Source organism: Coturnix japonica, chromosome 2 (genome assembly GCF_054131305.1).
Source record: "Coturnix japonica strain WE chromosome 2, WE-NBRP24, whole genome shotgun sequence".
Taxonomy (NCBI): Eukaryota; Metazoa; Chordata; class Aves; order Galliformes; family Phasianidae; genus Coturnix; species Coturnix japonica.
In genome coordinates, this window is record NC_140664.1 from 44,209,675 (window position 1) to 44,232,731 (window position 23,057).

Below are 23,057 nucleotides of genomic sequence, written 5' to 3' on the forward strand. Positions count from 1 at the left end.
CCACCTTTCCATCGTGAATCTGCATAGCTTGCCTTGGAAATGGGTCTGGATCCCAGGCACAGAACTGATGGTGAAGATCATAACAGTTTTGTAATTCAACCGAGTAAGCATTCAGCAGTTTTGCCAGAGCCTGTAATTTCACTTCCTTTTGCAGCCTGCAATGTTCTGATCGCCTGACCTTGTGCTCGATGTTCTACTTTGTTTCCTTCTGGGCTTGTGGTATCATTCCTTGTTTGAATTCTCCCTCTATCTTCTCTCTGCCTGTTTGACTGCTGAGTGCGTACATCATGCTGCACGTAGCCCCTTTAACTAGGTGAGAGTTTATTTTATCTGGTTTTGTGCTGTTGGAGAATATCCCTGCTACCCCACTAAACTAACCACAACCACAAATCTTGCTCTGATGCAAACGGAGCAACTTCTGGTCACAAGAGAAAGCACATCTTCCCTGTGCAGCTAGACTTTTTCCTAGCTTCTGCTTTTTATGCTGTGGCAGAGAAGAGCCTAAAAGAGGAGCAGTGAGTAATAAAACTCAGAAGCATTTTTAAGAACCCAGGGGCTGATTTCAGTTTTGGCCTTTTGTGTTGCAGCACGCTGTTTTGATGGGCTCCCCATATGAAGCAGGCCTTCCCTTGCCAACCTCAACCATGAGGTGAATTCAGGTTATCACATTAAACACTACTTAGGCACTTGCTGCTGTAACTCATTTTTCATGTTCAGTACAGCTGGCTTGCGTTCAGCCAAGGTATTTTCAGTGAAATGCTGCCAACTTTCTGCAAAGGCTTCCTCAAAAGTTTTTCTTCCTTAGCTGGAGATACATGGAAAAACCTCCTGGAAATATTTCCTGTTGGCTTGTAGGTTCACATCTGCACGTACTGCCTGCAGTAAAGCTACCACCTTGACTCCTTTGTCCCTTCACAAGCAGCTTCAGCCAGTGTAATCTCCTTGCCTGCTGGCACTTGTTCCCACATTGGCTGCCCAGGCCCAGTGGCTGTCCCTGACCTTCCAGAGGAAGGATCTGAAAGGCTTCTTTCCTTGCCTGGTCAGTAGCATGATAGATATATGCTGAATCTTTAGGAGATGCCACCTGGCTTTGCTTCACTCCTGCTGTGTTTGGGATACCTTGGGGCAGAGGGGAAGGGCCTGGTCACCTTCACAGCCAGTGCCATTCTCCATACTCTCTTAGATCATAGAATTATAGAATATCTTGTGTTGGAAGGGACCTCAAAGCCCACCCAGTCCCACACCCTGCCATGGGCAGGGCTGTCCCCCAGCAGCTCAGCTGCCCAGGGCCCCATCCAACCTGGCCTTGAGCACCTCCAGAGATGGAGCACCACAGCTTCTATGGGCAGCTGTGCCAGCGCCTCACTGCCCTCTGTGTGAAGAATTTCTGCCTAAACACAATCCAAATCTCCCCTCTTAGTTCACAACAGTTCCCTCTTGTCCTGTCACTGTTTGTAAAAGTCAGTCTCCCTCCTGTTTATAAGTCACCTTTTGGTATTGGAAAGCCATAATGAGGTCTCTCTCCCTGGAGCTTTCTCTTCCCCAGGCTGAACAAGACAAGCTGCCTCAGCTGTTCTTCATAGGAGAGATTCTCCACATGCGGTGCTCTAAGCAGTATCCATGGCGGCCAGTGGTAGGCATGCATCATTTTCTCTCCTGTTTATAGGCCATATGCAACAGGTATTTCTGTTGTGAGGAATCTCCTTTCAGCAGCAGTGATAGCTCATGTTTCCTCCCTTGGGACTGACCAAGAGAGGTGGGCAGTGCAGCTCTGCTGTTACTCAGACTCTGCATCTGCCTCAGGAGTGACTCTCTTGTGATTCTGCCCAGGCAGGAAACATGACCCCGCTGCCTGCTTCATGATGCTTGCTCAGCCCAAAGGGAACTTGTCTTCAGCCCCTCTGCTTCCCACAGATCTGCCTTTCATCCTTGCTCATCCTCATCCTCATTGACGGGGGTGTCCTACTGGTGTTGGGAAAGCCCTGGAAAAGAAACAAACCTTTCAGCTATGACTAAGGAAAACACACTCCAGAGCTCTGTGGTTTGTCTGAACTCACTTCCTTGGGAAACAGCAGGTTTTGATCTTTAAAAAGTGATATCTTAAAAGCCCACGTGTAAATCTTAACAGTTCCGGTGATAGCAGCGTAATCTGCCTTTGATCAATTAAAGCAACAAAGCACAGATGTATCTGCTGCCCAAGGACTGCAGGAAATGTGCCCCTGCTTATACAAATGCACAGAGGAGGGGATGCTGGTAGGGCAGGGGGAAGATGACTTGCTGTACTCCAAACCCTCACAGAGATGGCAGTGTTTGTATTTTGCCTCTACATCCCCATGACTTTTGCCACCTAAGGGATATCTGCACGTGGGTCTGTGAATCTGACAGCAAGAGACAAAACAACGTATTGGAGAACCTTGAGCGGAGCCAGAGCTGCAACAGAGCTTGGTCTATGCAGGACATGGAGCAGTACAGCAGGGCATGTGGCTGTCAGGCAGGGCTTCAATTCTGTGCAAAATGGGATTTTGCAAACCCTCCCGAGAGGCAGTTTGGGTGCAGTGTGGGAGTCCTTCCATGGCCATGTTCACAACAACTGCCCTTTGCACCAGCTATGGGAAACACTTTCCCTTGCCTTTATTATTTTTGGTGACACTGGACTTTGCTACCTCACCTGATTCTCTTTACTTTTCACATCAAGGGGCCCGCAGGAAGCTGTCAGGAGAGCAGGGTGAGCCCTCTGTCACTCAGTTACTCCTTGAGCAGTCGTGCCCAGCCATGCTGGAAGGCTCCACCTTGCTTTCAGAGTGGGCTCCAAGACTTTCTGTAATCTGCAGGTGCTGTGCAGGTGCAGAGCGGTGCGTGGCAGAATGTGGGGCAGCGCTATGGAAACCGGGCGCAGGTTTGTTGTGCTGGCTTTGTTTGTTTTTTCCACCTCCGCGATAATTCTTAACCAGCCTGCAATCTCTGTTCTATGTACTTTACTACTCCTCGTGATTTACCGGGATAATCGAAAACTTAAAACAGAAGCCCGGCCCTGAACCTTTTCACTACAAGGAAAACAAGACCTTTGTCCCGTCGGCTGAGCTCAGAGCCTGCAGTGTGGCTCACCCACAAAGAGTCCCGAAGCCCATGGAAATCAAAGTCACACTGGTGGCAGTCATAACTGGATTTGTACTGATGTGGGTGGAGATCAAGAGCTCCGACGTGACACGAGATCTCTCGTGTCAGCTCCCTCGTAACAGAGAGGAGGCACCCGACTGGTGGAAGCCAGCCTGCAAATACCAGGATCGCCAATAACGTGCTGCCCGCGGCTCAAAGTACGGGCCGTGGTGGGCCGGGGCTGAAACATTAACCAGGCCTTGGGACAGGAAGCCTCTGTAGTTGCCGCTGTGTGTGTTTGTGTGTGGTGATGGGGCTGCAATAAGGAGCTGCTCAAATGAGCTACAGGCTGTGGGGAGAACTGATCGTTTATGGAACTGCGTGCTGTAATGGCAGAGGAAAAAGGGAACGCAAGGGATTCTTTTTAGCTCACACCTCAGATTGTTTGGGTCCAGGTAGTGTTTTGAGTCTGTATTTGTTTATTTTCTATTTCTATCGCTGGAGATGGATAAGGGAGATAGGACAGGGCAGCAGTGGGAGTGTTGTAATCGAGTTACTGAGCCCAGCTGACACCAGGTGCAGGTAAACATCCCTGCCTGCCCAGATGGATGACAGCCCATAAATCCTGGGAGCACCCTGCTGCAAAACAAGGCTTTTGCAACTGTGCCTTTGAACTCGGAAGGAGCCATGTGTGCATGACTGATGGGTGACAGCGTGGCCTGGCTGCACTCGTGGGGCAGCGTGGCTCCTTGCACTTGTGGGCCTTGGCCTGGCTGCTGGGAGACATGACTGAGCCACAGGCAGGGCCCGACCCTCACGGCTGTAAAACTGCTGTCATCTTCCCAAGAGCCAACACCACCAGCATGCAGCGTTTTTCTGAAGCTTGGTGCTGGGCCAAAAGCCGTTCCCCTACTGCCTGCCCATACCATATATGTGTGTGTTATTAGTTTACCCACTGTGGGTTGCTCCCCAGCTGCCAATACACGTCTGTGTGTTATCAGTACGTCTCTTCATGGTCTGCCTTAGGCTAAGTTTAAAGGACAGTGTGTCCCTGTTTGAGGAAGAACAGTAGTGATGTTCTGCCCTGCTCCTGCTGAACCAGTGCGACCTGGTAAGGACCTGGAGCATGGCAGGGCTGTGTTGTGTTGTCATGTGTTGCAGCTGAGAGAAAGCATTGGATCTGGGCTTTTGTATCATAAGACTGGTTTCTGGTCAGGATGATGGAATCTTAGAGAGAAGACTTTGCCATCACATCTCCTTGCAAAGTCTGGGTAAAAGGACAAATGTACTTGTTTATGATGCTTTAAAACACACAACTCATTTTCAAAGATGAGCAATGAGACTGTATCAACTAGATCTAGAACAGAGCACAGCAGTAAACTCCACGAGATGCAAACATCAGTATCTGCATGATGTTTAGCCTGCACAGCACAGTATCTCCAACTGGGCTTTGAGGTCACACTACAGGAATGCTTATCTCACTGAATGCCTTCTTGTGACAGTCACATTTTACAACAGCCATGTACATGGGTGACAATCACTGTAGGCACTGTCTGTGTGGCATTGGAGCTAGCATACCAGTGCAGCTGTGCCAGGCCCCTGCTTTGCCATGCTTGCTTTACAGTGGTTGGAACCCTTTTGGGTGCTATGAATACTCATTACAGTCATGGAACCACAGAATGGTTTGGGCTGGAAGGGACCTCAAAGCCCACCCAGTCCCACCCCATGCTATGGGCAGGGATCCCCCCCCAGCAGCTCAGCTGCCCAGGGCCCCATTCAACCTGGCCTTGAGCACCTCCAGGGATGGGGCACCACAGCTTCTTTGAGCAAATCAGCTTCTTGGAAGGAGTAATGTGAGAAGAGTAAGTGCATTGCTGTGTGTCAGCAGATGCGCAAAGGATTTTGTATTGAAAAGGCAAAAAGAAAAAAGAAAGCATTAAAATTACCATTGCCATGTTGCCCTCTGGGTTTACACAAATGCGGTGCAGGGAAGAATTAGGCTTTTGCAGTTTCATGTTTCCTTGACCTTTTGAGAGAAGAATGAAAAATCTGATCCAACTGCTGCTCCCTGTTACAATGCCGAAAGAGCAGTGCAAACTTAATGTGCTGACTCCCAAGGAGCGGAATTTCAATTTGCCTATTGAAAAACCTGGGAGAGGGCTGAGGTCTGTAGAGATCTGAATAAAGCTGGATAATCTGAATGCCAAACCTCTCTCCCAGGTGGGTGCAATTACTGGTGTGTGAGCAGATTCCTTCACCCTGCTCCAGTGGTGACTGGCTTAGGATATGTGCAAGGCAGGGAGAAAACTCATGGCTCCACTGGTGCAATGTTTCCCTGCTGCAGGATGGGCAGCACCTCCCCTGTGCTGCAGCTGCTGCACTGGGAGCTGTAGCTGTGTTGTACTAGCACCCGCATCTCCCTCACTTGGTGCTTGGGAAACTCTCATACCATTAATAGTAAGCTCACATGTTCTGCTTGACATGAAAATGTTTCCAGTAAAAAACTCATTTCAGACTATTTCTGTATTGGCTGATGCGACTGTTGACAAACAAAATCTGCATGGATTGTGCTCTAATGGCAAGCTTTGCATGCTTCAACAGGTTTTCTTTGCTTTGGCTCGGTTTCCTGATTTTATTTTCATCCTTCCAGCTTGCTGAGGACAAACATAGTGGATGGGTTGCTTCTTGCCGAGTCTCAGTGCTGCCTGGGAGATGCTGGCAGACGCCAATCACCACAGTGAAATGCCGCATGGCAATACACACGCAGCTTTTTTCCCCTTTTGGAGACGAGCACGTGTCAACTGAACAAAGGCTGAGAAGTGAGGGAGTACACCGCAAGTTGCAAACGTGTGGCTGGCTTCCCAGTTCCCTGCGCATTCCCGCAGCCAGACTGCAGTCGTCATGATGCTATTGCCAGGAAATATGTAAACAAAAGGGAACTCTCCCTCTCAGCTGAAGCATTAGGTTGATTGTGCAAAAAGCAGCTCAGATTGATCCATGCTACCTAGTTATCAAAGGTGCTATTTGTTGTATATATAGGCATACAGCACTGTTGACAAAGATCACTTGTTTTTATATCTTTTTAAATCGCAGTATTTATCGTGCATTGAGTCAGAGCATTAGCACCCCCTCACACGGGATTGTGACTTAAAATTCAGGTGCTCACGCACTGCTCTTCTGGAGTCACTTGGAGATTGGCAAACAGGCATTTTTCCATGGAAATAACCGATCTTTATGTCTCAGCCAAATTACACAACTGACAGTTAATGCTGGGGTGAAGTCTCCTTTCTTTCCTAACGCTGTCAATACAACTCTGTAACTTCACAGGAAAGATGTGGTTTGCCAGAACCATCTACAAGTTGAAGAAGTCTCAGTATTGTTATATTTTTTTCTTTTTTTCCAGATGATAGGAAAGTTTTCTTCCAAAGATGAGCAAAACAATGAGCACAGTAAGTTATTACCACAAACACTTACCCCCTCCCCCCCTTAGAAAAGAAAAAATGGACACCCTAGGAGTTGACAAATAGCATAGCCCAGCTCAGAGTTGGCTATACATTCGCATCTCAATACTACACACTTTTTAATGCAACAAAAGAAGAAACAATTAGAGTTCTGGTTCAAGGACCACAGCAATCCAGTGCTGAATGTGCACTTGTGAAGCAATTCCAAGTTACAGTTTTGAGCCAATGCAACAGGAAAAGTAAGCCACACTGTATTAAGGATTTGTCTTTGATAGTCCTTCCCATACAACTAAAAGCTAGGGGTAGCTGGTAGGCTTGGCGTCCCCATGGGGATGCATGGGAAGGAGCTGCTTTTTAGTGGTTCACATCTGTGATCTCTCCTCCTGTCCTCCAGTCCCGGCTGTGAGCCTCAGCATGCAGCTGTCTGCACTAGGAACATAGAAAGATCTTTACTGTCAGAGTGATGGCACGCTGGAACAAGCTGTCCAGAGAGGTTGTGGGGCCTCTTTCTCTGGAGGTATTCAAGACCTGTCTGCACACCTTCCTATGTGACCTACTGTAGGGAACCTGCTTGAGCAGGGAGTTGGACTTGATCTCTAAAGGTCCCTTCCAAACCCTACAATTCTGTGTGATTCTGTGATATCTCACCCCCATGAGACACCTGACAGACAGAAACATCCCTCTCACACTGCCCTGCTGCTTTCCCTCTTAGTTCTGAACAAAGACCCTCCCGTTCCATGGAGCTTTGGCAGCTATAAAACATCACAGAGCAGCAGCTTCCCAGGGATGCACTGGGACTGAGCAACCTCTGGATTCCCCAGCAGTGCTGAAGAACTCCAACATTTCTCTGCTTTGAATAGGGCTGGCAAAATCCATAATTGCTTCCATTCTGCTTGGCTGGAAAATAGCAAAAGCCAGGCATGCTGCCATGGGACTGCTGGGCGCAGAGTGGGTATGACAGAAGGCTCTGCAACAAGACTTACCCAACAGAAGTGAAGGCATCCCACAGCTCAGCCTGGCTTTTATGTATCTTTTAATATATATTTTTTTCCCTTTTGTACCTTTTTTTTCCCTTCCCTTGAGTGGAGCAGCACCAGCGAGGTGATGACTTACCTGCTGCAGCCTGGGAGATAGCAATCTGGAAGAGATGGTCCTCACACAATGACCGAGCAGAGCTTTTCTGGCCCAAATTTCTCTGATTATGTTGTTACCTGATAGGTGAAGAGAACCGTGAAAACACAATTACCAGGAAGCCCTGCTCCTTTCCTTATCTCTTTGTCTTGCTGCAGATTGGGCATGTGACTCACAGAGAAATAGAAGAGCTGCTATAGTGTGACCCATAGGGGTGATGCATGCCAGTTACACCTAAGTGTGGGAAAGCTCAGCCACTGACTGACAAACCTGATCACATCATGTTTGCAGCTGGCAATTAGATGCATCTGATGGACCAGAGCATGGCATGAAGAACTGGAAAACCCCTGTCCTGCAGACAGTGCAGAGAAGGGAGGACAAAGGTTTGAATGAGCTTGGTATGGTGAGACAGAAATTTTTTGGCCATTGATGTAGTATCAGACTAATGGGGAAGGGGACAAGCAGGCTTTAACCATGGGTGTTGGTGCCAGACTTGCTCAGTGCAAGCCCGAGTGTGCGTCCTGGGCTGCACAGGAAGACCTGCCTGTGTCCTCATGGGATGCACAGCAGGGAAGGAGAACCTCCCCAGCAGGGAAGGAGAACCTCCCCAGTGGACCAAAGGATAGTGTCCTGAGTGGACTGGATGATAACTTCCCTGATGGACTGAAGGAGAACTTTTCCAATGGATTGAAGGAGAACCTCCCCTACTGACTGCCACCCCAAAGCTGAAGTATGCACCAAAAGCTACAATGACAAATGCCAGCGAGTGACCAACATTATTATATAAATTATGAACTGCAATCAAAAAGAACTGGCCCCAAGTTAGCACAGACTCCCAGTGGATTTGATGGGTAAGCGTGCTTCAAAGGGATGGATAAAATGTATTGTTTGCCTATTGCATACTGCAAAAATAAATACCCAAAGCAGGAGAGAACAGACTTTGGCAAGCAAGCTGACAATAAGCCATGCTCTTGAGGAAGGCTCGTGATTTGGAGGGAGCACTGAGCTGGAAGGGAACACTGAATATAAATAAGAATAAAGTTTACCTTAAGCAGCACGAATGGTAGGGCTGTGAGCCATGGCTCAGACTTTATCATTCTTCTGTTGAAGGAACAGTTTGAAGCATATTTGCTGTTTTACACTCTGATGTGTTCTCATTGCAGGAAGATATCAGCCACTGCAGAAAGGTCTTTAAATATTTAATCATTTTTTATGCTATCTCCAGTTTGTCATTTTTTTAGTGACCAGGGAGGACATAAGTTCCAGCAGATGAAGGGGAATCCCACTGTTAGGTCTTGGTGGCTGTCAAACTTTAAGAAGTTGTTTCCCTGCCTCTAGAACATACATTTTCCTTATTTCTCTGTGCTGAGGGTGTAACAGTAGGCAAATGGTACATGGTACAGCTCTGGCGTGCTGCTCGTGTAACTGTTGGGCTTATAAACTGAAATGTGTTAAATCTGTTATATGAGCAACATCATCCAGAAAACAGAATACAATCATAGAATCATTAAGGTTGGAAGAGACCACTAAGATCATCTCATCCAACTACCCACCTACCATCAAAACTGCCCACTGACCGTGTCCCTCAGTTCCACATCCACATAGCTCCCGAACACCTTCAGAGACAGTGACTCCACCACCTCCCTGGGCAGCCTCTGCTACTGCCTCACCACTCTTTCTGAGAAGAAATTTCTCCTAATATCCAACGTGAATCTCCCTTGGTACAACTTGAGGGCATTCACTCTCATCCATTGCTGTCATCTGGGAGCAGAGGCTGATCCCCAGCTTGCTACAACCTCCTTTTAAGCGGTTGCATTGAGCGATAAGGTCTCTACATTCCTGTGTTTCCGCTTCTCCAGGTTTAACAACCCCAGTTCAAGATTTGATGGCTGTCATAATTTCCCAGGCTAGGAGAAACCCCACCTGCTGGCAGTGCCCTGGTGAAGGGAAGCCCAGCTACCACTACTGGGCCCTGCTGAGCATTACCTTGGAAAGAAGCATGTGGGATTGTGTGTGGTGAAATGAAATAGTTCAGGGCTGCCACCATCCCAACCCTTGACACCTCTGTGAGGTCTGGCCTCTTGTAGCAGTGCCTGTGAGGGTTCTCCTGGAGATCCAGGAAGGTATCACAGAGGGGTTTGCGCCAGTGAGAAGTTCTGCAAGTGGGAGGCTCTGCAGAATTGGTCTTAAGCAACGGGTGCTTAAGAGAAACACGCTGCTGGTCATGTTTTTATCGCGGACCACATCAAGCAGAGTACTTTGGCAGTTCTGGGAGAGTGAATTTGCATTGAAAACCCACAGCTCTTACAAGCAGTGCATTAATTATTTTATTAATTTGCTCTTTTTACATTATGGGAAACATTCATCTATTTACATTTTCCTGTCCACACACCCGTCTAGGTAGATAATCCTATGGAAATCCAAATCGTTACGCCATAAAACCACTCTCCTCTGTCTAAAGGCTTTCGATTTTTATTTATTTTATTTTTTGCCGTTTGTTTCATATTAGAAACATATTCAAAAGAACATCTGGGAATGCAGGTAGGCCATCGGTTTACATCCCGATCACTTAAAATACGCATTTGACCTTTTTCCTTAGAAAACAAAACCGAAATGAAAAACCCCAAAAGCTCCACAAAGATTCTGTTCAGATGAAAGTGATAGTGCGCATAAAAGCATCAAGGGAACACGAAGAAATAAACTGAACTATATTACAAATAAATCATTTCTATTTACCTTTTCAAATAGTAAAAATCTTTAATCCATTTCTTCACCTTTCTTTACAAAATAAAATAAAATAATAATAATAAAGGTTATGAGGATTCCATGGAAACATCTGCAAAAAATATATATAATAAATATTTATTTTTTTCTTTTTCTTTAACTTCAGAAGCAGGAGACGAAAACAACCTTTCCTAAAATTACCCCCAAGCCAAAAAGAAAAAAGAAAGAAGGAACGAAAGAAAGATGTTGGTACCAAAGTGAAACAGCATATAGGAATTCTGAATATACACTGGTTAGACTGAAACAAGCAGTAACAAATCGTACTAAAACAGGTGATACAGCAAATATACTAGTTGTGTATTCGTGTCAGTAAATGAGTCAAGTGGTTAACTAGTGGCATCCTAAGGGCTGAAGTATTATCTTCTATGTTTAGTGGTCTTGGCCGTATTCTTAAAACTTTGCTATAAAAGAAAGCAAACGTTATAATTCTCTCCCTGGAGCCAAATGTGCTAACAGGCATTCACCTAAGAATAGATCCATTTGGAATATATATGAAAATATTCTGTGATATACAAATACAATAATTCGTAATGTACAAGACCGGACAGTCTTCCCTTTTCTGCTTTGTAAGAGGGGCACTTGCTAGATAGAAATTTCTGTAGCCACTTGTCAACCAAAATCTTAACTCATCTTTCATAAAACATCCACAAAACGAAGTAATCTGAAACACAGCTGTGAACACAGACTCTCACCTGGATACAGCTTTGTATACCTCGGTACAAATGAGTTCCAAAGAATTAATACTTAACATGACGATATGCTGAAAGCGGCAGTTGGCACTATTATGTACTGCAAACACGGTGATCTTTCATCGCTGCTAAAAGTCAGATGGGGTGTTTCAAAACTAGCAAACACACACAGCTATTTGGATGCTGAGAGGATCAAGCCTTTCCAAGCTCCTATAACACAAAGCACTCTAGGGTTACACTGGATTTCCGATTACTCTAGTTAAAAGTCTTTTATATATTAAATTATTAGCCCTTATCTTGTAAACCACAGCAGTAAGTAGTTGTGCCCTGTTTATAAAGACATAGCTCAGATATCAATGGCTTTGAGAGGTAGCAAATTCTCTAGTGGTTTTAGTATGCTCTTGTGAAAATACCTGGTGCCAGAACCTATTACCTCTCTTATTTTCTTCAGTAAAATTAAATTAGCACCTGGCTATGATGTCGTAGGAAAAGAAGCTGTCTGGCATGACCCCAATGAATACTTTTAGCAAGAGCTTTGCTCTTTGATGACAATTTTCAGTGCTCTGAAGTGCAAGTGGCAAAATGATGCCAGCCCTATGGTGAGACCTGGTCAGGCCAGCCCAGCTGTTACAGCGAAGGGCGCAGGCAGCCCGCACCGGTCTGGGGCCACCGTGCACACCGTGTTGCACCATCAGGGCAGCTGTCCCTAGGTCTGTCCCCAGCGGGAGTGGAGAGTCACCACCTTCCTTTGTGGATACCCTCATGGAAGCAAAGAGACTGCAGGGACCGGAGTAGGGTCATGAGAACTTTGCCCCTGGGCCCCTGGGCACAGTTGCACTGGCCAAACCCTCTGTTCCCAGTAGAAACCAGAGAGGCATGCGTCGCACCCAGCCACCCACCCACACGTGTGCCCAGTGTGCTGAGTGCAGCCAGTCCGGCTTTCCTGCTGTTGGCACAAGGCCTGCCTGGGGTGGTGTGCCCAGTGCTTGACCGCCAATGTACAGGAGGAGCAGCCCCAGCCTGGGCTGAGGGAGGCCAAGCTGAGAGCCTTGCTCCTCTCCAGCCCCATTGCCTATGATTTACCCCTGGTACTAATGGGCTGCTTGGGATGCATATTTTTTGTGACTGCGAAACAATGGCAAGAGCGGAGGAAAGAAGGCTTGTTGTGGAACAAAATTAAGTTCATATCGATCCCATAACCTGTGAAAAAAATAGTTTATTGTTCTTGGTCAGGTGGGTACTTTATACTGTCAGGAGGAGACCGTTTTAGAACCTTATACCTGGATACGGACTGCCTGGTGAGGAGCAGTCTGCACGGTAGCATACAACCTGTACTGTGGATAATGCAACGCCTCGCCTGGAAGAGCACAGCAGGCTCCGTGTACAACAACTGGCTGACAGGTGTTGGTGTGTGGCTGTGTGTATGTGTGAGATCGGATGGTCCCACCAAGAGTAAGACATCAATGAAACCAAGCTTTTTTTTTTTTTTTTTTTTTCTTTTTCTTTTTCTTTCTTTTTTTTTTTTTTTTTTTAACCAATATAATCCATACAATACAATACAAGAGGAATTGACAATACAGTACAATTTTAAAAATTCTTAATACTTGGACAAGAAAATCTTTCTTTTATATTATCTTCAACTGTCCTTGCTTCTTCTTTTTTTTTTTTCCTTCCTTTTCACTCTTTTATTGCCTTTCAAAATAGATTATTTCCCTGGAAGATTGAATTTACAATCTTCTGCTGATTTAAATGTTTAAGTAGTGATTGATGAAATAAAAATGAGGCAGTTTGTGCAGCTGTGAGTGTGCAGGCATCTTTCCTTGGGATCTTTCTATCCCTCGCCATCCCACCTGCGGGATACGCTTCCATTTCTCACCCCCCAGGTCTGTGTTTCTACCCTCCTCCCTGCTCCCACCCCGACCTCTCCCCCCTTGGTGACTCCTTAAAATCAGGTGAGAAGGTGTGATTGGGAGGTTAAGAATAAAGTGCGCCATCTGCTTTAAAAAAACAAACAAACAAAAAAAACAACCCCAGTAATAAAAAACAGGGAATCCGAGTCATAGCTCCTTTCATCTTTTATGAGGAAGACAGCAGAGTCCAAAAGGATCACCCTGCGTGACTGAAATTTCCAAAATCCCCTGCAGTTGGATATTGCTGTACACTAGGTAACAGGCTAGCTTTAGATCGACTAAAGGTCGTGGGTGGGTTAAATGGAGCCTACTGTACAGGTGCACGTGTGCATGGGGATCCGAGCGCCGCATTTATTCACTTCAAACAGAAAAAGGATCGTACTCATTTACATGAGGCGAGGTGGCAGCATCAGTACATGTGACAAAGCATCATGGTGACATGGGCAAACCTTCAGGAAGCAAGGGTGGTTAGAGGACATCTCTCGGAGGACCGACAACTACGGCACGGTGGTGGGATTCATCAGGGTCACCGGGACTGCGTACAGAGGGTGGGAAGAGGGGGGGAGCAGAGGGAGGAGGAGGTACAAGTACTTGGTGGCGGTGACCTGGAGCAGGAGCCTAGAGGGGCAGATTGTACAGGAGACTTGTCTTGCCAGAGAGAGTCCTCCTGGTCGGATCCCTTCATAGCCTGGTCTGCGCTTCGGGGATGTATATCTCAATGCTCTCGGCGCTTTCGGTGGCTGAGTTCTGCCGGACGGACGCCGCGCGCTTGGCAGCCATCAGCCGCTTGCGGGCCTCCTGACGTTGCGAGCTCTCCAGAGAGCGTTCCCGGATGAGCGGCACCTGACCTTTCGATGGCTTCTTTGGCACTGGAGGAGGGACCCTTCTCTCCTGATCAAAGCAGAAGGTTAATGGCATTATAGAGCTTCTCAGGGAAAGGAGGGAAAAACTAGGACGCGTCAGTAGTTAGAACACACATTTTACCTATGGTCTGTTAGCTCCTATCTGCCCTTTAGTCTTCAGTCAACTGGCTAGAAACTGAGCTAGAGAGGAGAGCATCTCAGGCGCGGCCTCGTACCACTGGCACCGCTTCACGCGGCTGAGGAATATATCCCACTCTCGGCAGCGTGGCCCCGGCAGCCTGGCTCCTGTGGCTGGTAACAACCTCGGCTGAGGGCCATCCTCGGACGGGGCCGGGACATGTGCGTCACCTCGGCCCTTAAAAACGGCATGCGTGTGGCACAAGGTGGGCCTGTGGCAGCGCTGAGATGCGCTGGGCTCGGCATTCCAACCACTAGCTGCCTGCGGCTGGTGCATCGGAACAATAACCATCCAAAACATGAACATATAGTCAAGTGTATATATTTCATATAGCTTAGTAACTTGCCCCCACACACCCTTCTTTCAGTCTGACTGTGCAAACACATAAACCCCAGCCTCCTGCTAAACAGACGTGCCATCCTACAGTCAGCTCTAACTTGAAGAACTGGTAGGAAAAAAATTAAAAGCCATGAAGAGAACATGCATTAATCATCACAGTGGCGGCTAACTCCAGCTACGCGAGTGACAAGGAGGACTATTATGGTGCATGCCTGGTGCATGCCTGGTGCATGCATACAAAAAAAAAAATAAATCAGAGCGGGATCTCTCCTGGAAAAGAAAAGTGTATTCAGGTCTGAATTTCAGGCAGCCACAAAGACTTTGTCAAGTTAATTAGATTGTCTTTTAAGTTACATCCCCTTCCAACTGTGAACACGGCCTCTGAGCGGAGGGATTTTATCACACTACAAAGGTCCCATTCTGCCCTTGCGTTTTCTCTTATGCTGATCACAACAGCGGCCACGGCTCGAAAGATAAAGGTACTTAGTTACACTTATTCATACTTTGCTCTTTCTCTCCATCCAAGGATTAAACTGTGCTGCTTTAAAAGGGACCTGTGGCAAAGGCCAAAGGGAACTGCAAATATCAATTCCACAGTAAGTTCTTTCTTCTTCTTCTTCTTTCTTTTTTTTTTTTTTTAAACTACTTAAGAAAGGAGATGATGATCTCTTTCATTTAAAATCATAGACAAATGCCAACTGAACCAGGGACACAGTCAATGTAATTATTTAAAAAGCAACATCTCTACCTGCTTACCGTAGGTCCATTTATTCAACACAACTTCCTTTAACCCGTTATATTCTTTTTGTTAGAAACTCCTTGAAATGGTTTTCAAAAGCAAACAAAAAGCACATTTTCTTTTTGTAAGGAAAGCTCTCGTTTCTTACTGCGCAATTAAAAACGCTTGGCCTATCCGCTTGACTACATAAGCTAATGAAAGACCGTACATCGGCATGTTTGACATTTTTAACTTCCTTTTCTGACAGATACTGAAAAGAAAAAGAAAAAAAAAGAAGATAAGAAAATGACTTGCCTTCGGTACCTTGGCCTAGAAAAACACATTCCCACAAATCCCCATACAAAACACTAGGTGTGCACAAATGGTGTGAGCATGGCATTCCCCAGTCAGGAATGAATGAGTATTTAGTCTTGACCAGAGGAGGGAGAGTGCTACCAACATTACCTTTGCAAACTTCCTGCTGCAGGATTAATGGGATTCAGTATTGTTATTATCTGCCCAAAAGAAAATGCCACTTTGGTCATCAGAAATGAGCTGACAACGAGTATGGGGAGCCTGGACACTCAGCAGAGCAACAGTACCTGTACGTCACGTTCCCCTCCTTCTGGTGTTCCTACCTGCTTGCTCTACTCATTGGTATCAGTCTGGTCACAGTCAGTCTAATGGAGATTCAGTCATCATATTACATACCTACAGGAGCATGACAGGGCATGGGACCCATGGTTCCTCTAGGAACGGGTCTGCCTTTTAAGTATTGGCTGAAATATTAGTGTATTTTGGCTTACCCCAGTGCCGTTTATCTTGACGTGGACAGTGAGGAGAAAAATAAGGCGATGGAGCCAAATGAGAGTGAAAAGTGAAAAGTGACTCACACTGGGAGATGTGGTAGTTTTTTCATGGTGACAGAAGACTACTAAGTTTTTTAAGAAGCCCAACACTGCAGATGATTGTTATGCTCTCTTGGGTAAACAGCACTACCAGCGAAGCGGACCCGTTTATGAAATCACCCCATTAAAAAAAAAAAACAAAAAACAAAAACCAAACAAACAAAAACAACAACAAAAAAAAACCACCCACAAAACAAAACAAAATACAACAACAAAAGAGAAACAACAAATGAGTAACGACAACAACAACAAAAAAGATGCAGGAGTTCTTTCATGTGGTATTTTGGAAGGCATATTTTTGGTATCGCTCTGTTTGCAATATGGTTATCAAGTCAGCGCTCCCCTCTTTTTTTTCAGTAACACAACCTAGAACTCTTGCTATATGCAATAATGTGAACCGTAAATGTGATTTATTTAATTTTAAGAATCAATATATAAGGCAGTTGCTTCCAACGATTGATCGTCTAATATGATTAAATGTAAAACTTAACAAAGTACTACATTCCCATTATCCGATTCACAAAGACAGATTTGGTTTAAAAATATGCCTGAAACATATTACAGATAATATCCCAGATGATTATTATGTAAACATTGTTATTACAATGAAATTAATTTGATATGAGCTTCATTTCACATTTTTAACGTCAACGCTGTAACACAGAAGCCTATTTAATTTGTCCAGTGTTTGTGCAGGGTTTTAAATGAAGCATACAAAATCTACAATGTTCTACCTTCTTTTCATGAGGATCCATCTGTTTCCAATTATTGGCCTTTAACTGATGAAGTTCATCAAATTTCATACTAATATTTTCTATGGATAACTGCAGCATATCCCAAAACCCTGCTAAATCCTGGGAGGTTGGCCGTGGATGTGCATTAGGATTCTGTACAACAGAGGAAAGAAAAGAAAAACAACAGTTTGGCTTTAGTACCTCTTAATGTAAAGCATTTGTGCAAATGATTACAAATCCTGCTAGCAAAGCAGTTTCAGCAGATCCAAACCATCAGGGAGACACGAAGAGAGAAATGAACAGAGACCTCTGGCAAAGGGATGGGGCAGCACTGACACACTGTGCCCCCATGGGTCCCAGGCAGCACCAGTGGGTTCAAAGGTGGCAACTTGACCACAGTTAATTTAATTGCCAGCCTTCCTCTTCACCATAATGAGGATGGGTTCTCTGCAGTATTTATGCTCATAGGATGGCTGATGCCTGTGCAAGTGTACAGTTGCTGTGTGCGCAGTGACAAACAAGTGAATGAGTACTTTCTACATACTCTGAATCTCAGAGCTAGAAAATTATACAATTTCAAGTAAAGCTACCTGTCAGACACTTAAGGTCAGTTTTGTATATATATGTATATGTATTTTATGAGAGCAATGTCTGCAGTTTGCTTACAGTAATCTTTTCAGGCATGTTTTTGGGAAGAGAGACACGTGCTGACCCACAGCTGTCCCAGGACCACAAAGAAACTGGAAAGCCAGGTGTCTATCAAATACATCAGCAGCATCATGTCAGACTAAGGGCTTTCAAGCAGATGCAGCTCACCCTCACTTTCAAACTCATGGATCTCAGGCATGTAGGCTTCTCCTGCATGTGCAAGGTGATCACTCAATGAAACTCAGTGCAGTGAGGCTGGGTGACATGAGTAGTTCTGCTTGGTGTGTGCAAACTCAGTTCACTTCATCATAGAATCATACAATATTTCAAACTGGAAGAGATCCACAAGGATCATGCAACCTCAGAGTATACTCAGAAGGACATACTGGGGCCATCAGCATCCCTAGAACAGCTTAACCAGAAGTCTTCTGTCCTGTGTCCCTTTGTTGTGGCCTAGCTCTGGAAGTTTTGCATACACAGAGCATACACAAATTGTATAAATGCAAAAACAAGCTATTATTAGGCTCTGCATGTTGTTTTATATGACTCAAATGTTACTCTGTGCTTAAGTCTTCTCCTTCATCTCAGGAACAACAAACCCAACAGTCAGTTGCCTTTCTTAGGTCATTTCCAACTATTTCTGTTCTTCACCTCAACATTGATTTTGATTGAATTGTTATACCACAAAAACAGCAAAATAAAGCATTTATTTTCAGATTCATAAGGAGAGCAGGGATTTAAAGAGAACAGAGATTATATACACATTCCTGATTTTTTAGTGCTCAATATCGGCACGTTGCCCAGTTGTAGGATTTTATTTACAACGATGCAATACCTGATAGCTTTTTCAAGTTTTCTATTAAGAATTGGAAGGCTCATTCAGACAGAAATGATTTCTGTTGCGTTTGCCTACTGCAGGCAGATTTGGTTTAGGTCTGGATTTTCAGGGGTGTATTAAGTGGAGTAGAAGGTAGTTACTGTGGTGAGTGCCCCAGGGTGTGCCTTCCCTTCCCTGTGATGACAGAGTATAACAGAATATTACACTATGCTTTTTGGGCTTCTAGGAATTCAGGTCAAAATTGGGAATTAAATGTGCGTAATGTGCGAAGAGGGACTGTTAACTTACAGGTTTGACTTTTTTTTTGTAAGTACTGGCATTTTAGAGAATACTGTTTTAGATACATAATATGAAATATATTTCAATTTATCATAATGAATATCATTTTGATGCTACCACTACTAACAGCATAAAAATAGAAAATATTAATAGCAGTAGCATACACAAATTATATACAGTAATCATTATTATAACATACTGTCTCTTTGCCTCTTTGCCCTTTTATCACTTTGGACAATGAGTTTTCTCTCTTTTGCTGTTCAGGCATTGAAACACAAGGCACCAGCAGTCAGGGTCTGATTTCCTGCTCTTTCTGTCTTGCTGAATGGAGATGGCTTTGGTATTGTGTGGGAGAACCCCACTCATGAGCCCTCTGATCTACCTTGGAATACCCTGAGAAGGCACCCACCTATCTCTGTGCCCATACGAACTGAACTTAGAGATGAAAGGACGGACAGAACTTCAGTGATGTCTCATCAAGAGCTTTTTCCCTTTCTTTATTTTCAGGATCTTGAACTGTTAGCAAAACTCCCGTCAACGTCACCAGTTCTGACAGACTTACTACCACATTCATAACAAGGACTCTACTGGCAAAAGTTGCTGGTCAGACAATGGTCTACTTTAGGTAAGATTGTTCATGGGGGCAGCTCTTCAGTTAGTAAGAGGAACACAACAGTGTTTATAAAAAAAAGTTACATACCAGGTTTTCTTCACAAAGTTCTCTGAACTGGTAAAATTTCTGGGCCATTAGGAGCTGGGCACTGCCCACTGCAGTTCGGATTTTCCCTAGAACTAAGAGAAAAAGAAACGTAAGTCATAATGCTCTCCTTGCTGCAGGCAACCAAAAGCCTACAAAACGAGAGGTAAAACCGCACTGGTTTTCTGGCACAGGTTATGGGGAAGCTGAAGAACCCGAGGACAGATCTGAATCATGCCAAGGCGGGCTACAAGGTTTCTCAGGGCAGCACATGTTGGTAAAATGTTAATCTGATGCTACAGCTGCCTCTCATTCTGCAACGATGCAACTCCTAACACAGAGCACTTTCATAACACCATCTTTAGCACCCCGTATGGAAAGCACACACAAAAAACTACACCTCTGAGCAGCACAAGTTGTGACCACAAACCCAGCTTCCTGCACAATGGCACACAGCTTTCCAAAGCTGACATTGAGTACATGGCCAGAGATGCTATGAGCATCTCAACTATCTCATGCAGCAAGCGATGCCTTGTTTTCAGGTTAAACTGAGGGCTGCTCAGTTGGAATCCCAGAAAGGGATTGGGAATTGTAGATCACACTGATGAATCTCATCCAGACCCTCTGAGGTTTTTTGTTTCCATGAGCAGTATTGGAAGTGGCTTCTGCCTTTGAATGCAGAACTGTACAGGGCCGCTCTGCGCTGAAGGCAGGTGTTTCCCTCCCAGCTGAAACAATTTATTATCCCTTAACTCTTTGTTTAAACAGTGATTTAAAAATTAATGCCATGTAATCAAAAAATAATTACCACCTCATTAGTGAAAACCATGAATAACAACCATTTTCACCATCAGTTCTACTCAGTAGACATTTGCTGTCCCAGGCATCACTTAACCAGAGCAGCTTCTCCAAGACAATTTCCCAGTGGTGAGGGAGGGGCAGGAAATACAGAGAAATGTAGTGGACTATTCAGGTAAGGTGAACCGTTAGCATAAATGGAAGATATATACTGTTCCTTAGCTCTGCACAGTTCCTTTTGCACAGTCACTTGTGTGCAAAACCAAATGCAGAGTTGGCAGAGCTCCACTGGGAAAGTACTGCTAAATGTTTGGACTCACCACAAAGAAAAGAAGAAGAGGAAAAAAAAGGGGAGGGTGGGCGGGAATGGGGGGGTATGGGAGGGGAGGGGGAGGGGGGGCAACTTTGGCCTACTTTGACCGAACACTTCTAACTTGTTTGGAGTCTCAGTCATACAAGCAGAAGCAGCACATGTTTACAGAGTGTGATCAGAATGCGGCCATGCAATGCTTGCTAAGAGAAAGGCATCTCCAAGGGATTCACCTGTGGATCACACGCTGGCAAGCTGGCATCAACACCCACCGCCAACCCCAACCAGATGCACAGTAGTGCAACGGCAGCCTTAAATCCCCACCCTTAAGGAAAAGTGGGGTGTGGAGTTCGTTTCTACTCTAGACATAAAAAGGAAAGAAAAAAGTGGGGGAGAGATTCCTTTCATATCTTTTAGAGGACTAAAGGACAGGGTTCTGTGAACACACACAGAGCCCAGACTTTCATTTTGTTCCCAGAACTCTGCTCTGTGTTGCCAGGAAATCGCCGTGAGCTGGAAGATCCACCGAGCAGAATATTTTCAGCATATTGCGCAGGGAGTTTTGCACACAACTCTCATTATTGTTAGCAAGGCTTGCGTGTCTAATTCCATGCGCACAGTGCTGAAAATGGACCCCTTGGTGTGTCTAGTCATTTATGCAACCCAATATGCAAACCACTCAACTGAAAGGGCTCTTCAATAGTGGGAGGAGCTTCTCTGCTAGCTTTCATGTGGTTCCCATTGTTATGAAAACTCTTCCCACTGAGTATATTTGGGAACAGCTGCCTCATCTGGAGCTCGGCCACTCTGATGCTTCCCAGGACTTGAGCAAGGGAGAAAAAAATGATCTCTGGGCTTCTTGGGAGGAGAAAGCAGATGGGATGGGCTGCTTCTGGATGCCTGTGCTAACTGAGTGGCAGTCACATCCCGAGCAGCGGTGGATATAAACACACCTTGCCGGCTCCTTTCTCTGGGGGAAGAAGAGCTTAATATTCAGAGATCTCAGCAGAGAGAGAAGGAAGCCCTTGTCCTTGGCTGCCTAGCGACTGGCTGTTTGCCGAAAACCCATCATCCCAGCTGACTGTGGGATGCATGCTGATGCTGTTCCCTATTGTTGCCACTTCTGCTGTGGCGGCGGCTGTATCTAGTCAAGTGTCACTGATTCCTCGCCCCTCCAGAGCAAGCAGTCTGTTAATGTGCAACCAGTCAACAACCAACTCGGTCACGGGAGTTAGGGGGAAGAAAAAAAAAAGACAAAGCATGAAAAAGACTGAAAGGAAGGAGTCCCTCCACAAGGTGCAAAGCCTTATCAAAGCCTCAGCTCTGCTTCCAAGCTCGTGTTGCTTTTAGTGTTTCGGGGCAGGGTGCCCGTTTCTTTTACTCAGTCAAAGCCTCCCGCACCAAAGAGAAGGACTAAAGTGCAGCAAAACAGCGAAGAGTCAGAACAGCCCTGACACTTTCTTTGCAGAAAATAATTAAAGCCATATCCTGAAAAAAAGTAAATAGAATTGCAAAGATAGGTAATATGAATTAGGAAAGAACCAGAGAAAGCAAGGGGTACAGGACAAAAACGTATAAACATTCAAATTGATGTTTTCAGCTAATGCGATACAAACAAAATATACAAAACCAAGTAACAACAAAGCATACCAACCCATTAAGATGCAATCATAACAGAGATAAACACATATATAATGTTATTCATGCCTGCTTTCTATTCTATACAGGGTTATACAGCACACTCAGCACTGTCGGATCTGAATGCCTTCCAGTAATGCATTAAGCAATGTTATTAACATCCATCATATGCTTTGTTGTCACCCCATCCCCGGGGGGAGAAGCGTGTACTGCAGTGTTTTTGTTTGCCTGTCTGTTGCTTTTCTTTTTTGCTTCGACTTCCCTTCCATGTAAATCCAGTTATCTCCTATAGCAACTTCTTAACAAGTAGGGAGATATATCTGTTCCGTAAGAACAGCTTTGCTACTTTGCTGTGGCTGTTTTAACACAGTTCAGTCTCCTCACCATTGTTATTCCAGATCAGGGATCTCAGAACGTGATTCTGGGATAGACACACGCCAGGGAATTTCCTGATGTCTCTCAGCCCCTCGCCTGTTGCTCTTTGAAAGCATAATGAAGTATAAACTTGGACTATGTGCTGTTCAAGCCGTATGTGATTACTTCTCTTAGTTCTAAAAATGGGATAGGACCCATTTGGGGGTAGTCTGTAGCTGTAGGTACCTTCCCAGGTCTTTGTGGGAAAAGAAATGAAACGACAGTAAAATGATCTCAACCATAAGCAAATAAGTGGTGGTATTGTCACCCTCCTCATCCTGGGAGGAGACTGTATGTAATGAGGGTGACAAACTGCAAGAAAACAAGATAAAACTATCAGACTGATGTGATAAGCCATAACAGATAATGCAGGGGAGTTTTGAGGAGCAGCTGCATTATTGGGTCTTAGCACACCAACTGGTAGCATTTCAGCTTTGCTAACGCGTTCCAGAGTGATAAAGGAAGCGCTTTGGGCTGCGGCTAGAAGATGACCCAATGTGCCAACACTTTGCCAGTAGGCACAAGGAGCTGAGATGCACCAACGCTCAGCTGGCAGGCAGCAAACAGCCCAGATGTGCCAACACCGGGCTGGCAAGTATCAAGGAACTAAGATGTACCAGCACC

At 45.2% G+C, this 23,057-nt stretch overlaps 1 protein-coding gene and 1 long non-coding RNA gene across 18 annotated transcripts in view; one reads left to right on the top strand and one right to left on the bottom strand.

Moving 5' to 3' along the window:
* Positions 1-2,711: 2,711 nt before the first annotated feature.
* LOC146761797 (uncharacterized) lies at positions 2,712-6,363 on the top strand. The gene is made up of 2 exons (XR_014943429.1): positions 2,712-2,896; positions 5,747-6,363. It is a non-coding gene; the product is annotated as an uncharacterized LOC146761797 (long non-coding RNA).
* A 6,448-nt stretch (positions 6,364-12,811) lies between these two features.
* DLGAP1 (DLG associated protein 1) overlaps positions 12,812-23,057 on the bottom strand; it is a 365,353-nt gene continuing 355,107 nt past the window's right edge. For 16 of the 17 annotated variants that reach the window (XM_015855355.3, XM_015855353.3, XM_085539647.1 and 13 more), the window contains 3 exons: positions 19,277-19,368; positions 16,812-16,964; positions 12,812-13,962 (listed from right to left, as the gene is read on the bottom strand). In XM_015855355.3, coding sequence (XP_015710841.2) covers positions 13,753-13,962; positions 16,812-16,964; positions 19,277-19,368 — 455 coding nt within the window. In that variant the 3' untranslated portion in view covers positions 12,812-13,752. Of the gene's footprint in view, positions 13,963-16,470; positions 16,965-19,276; positions 19,369-23,057 lie in introns of those variants that run through there. The other variant, XM_085539650.1, reaches the window with a different exon arrangement.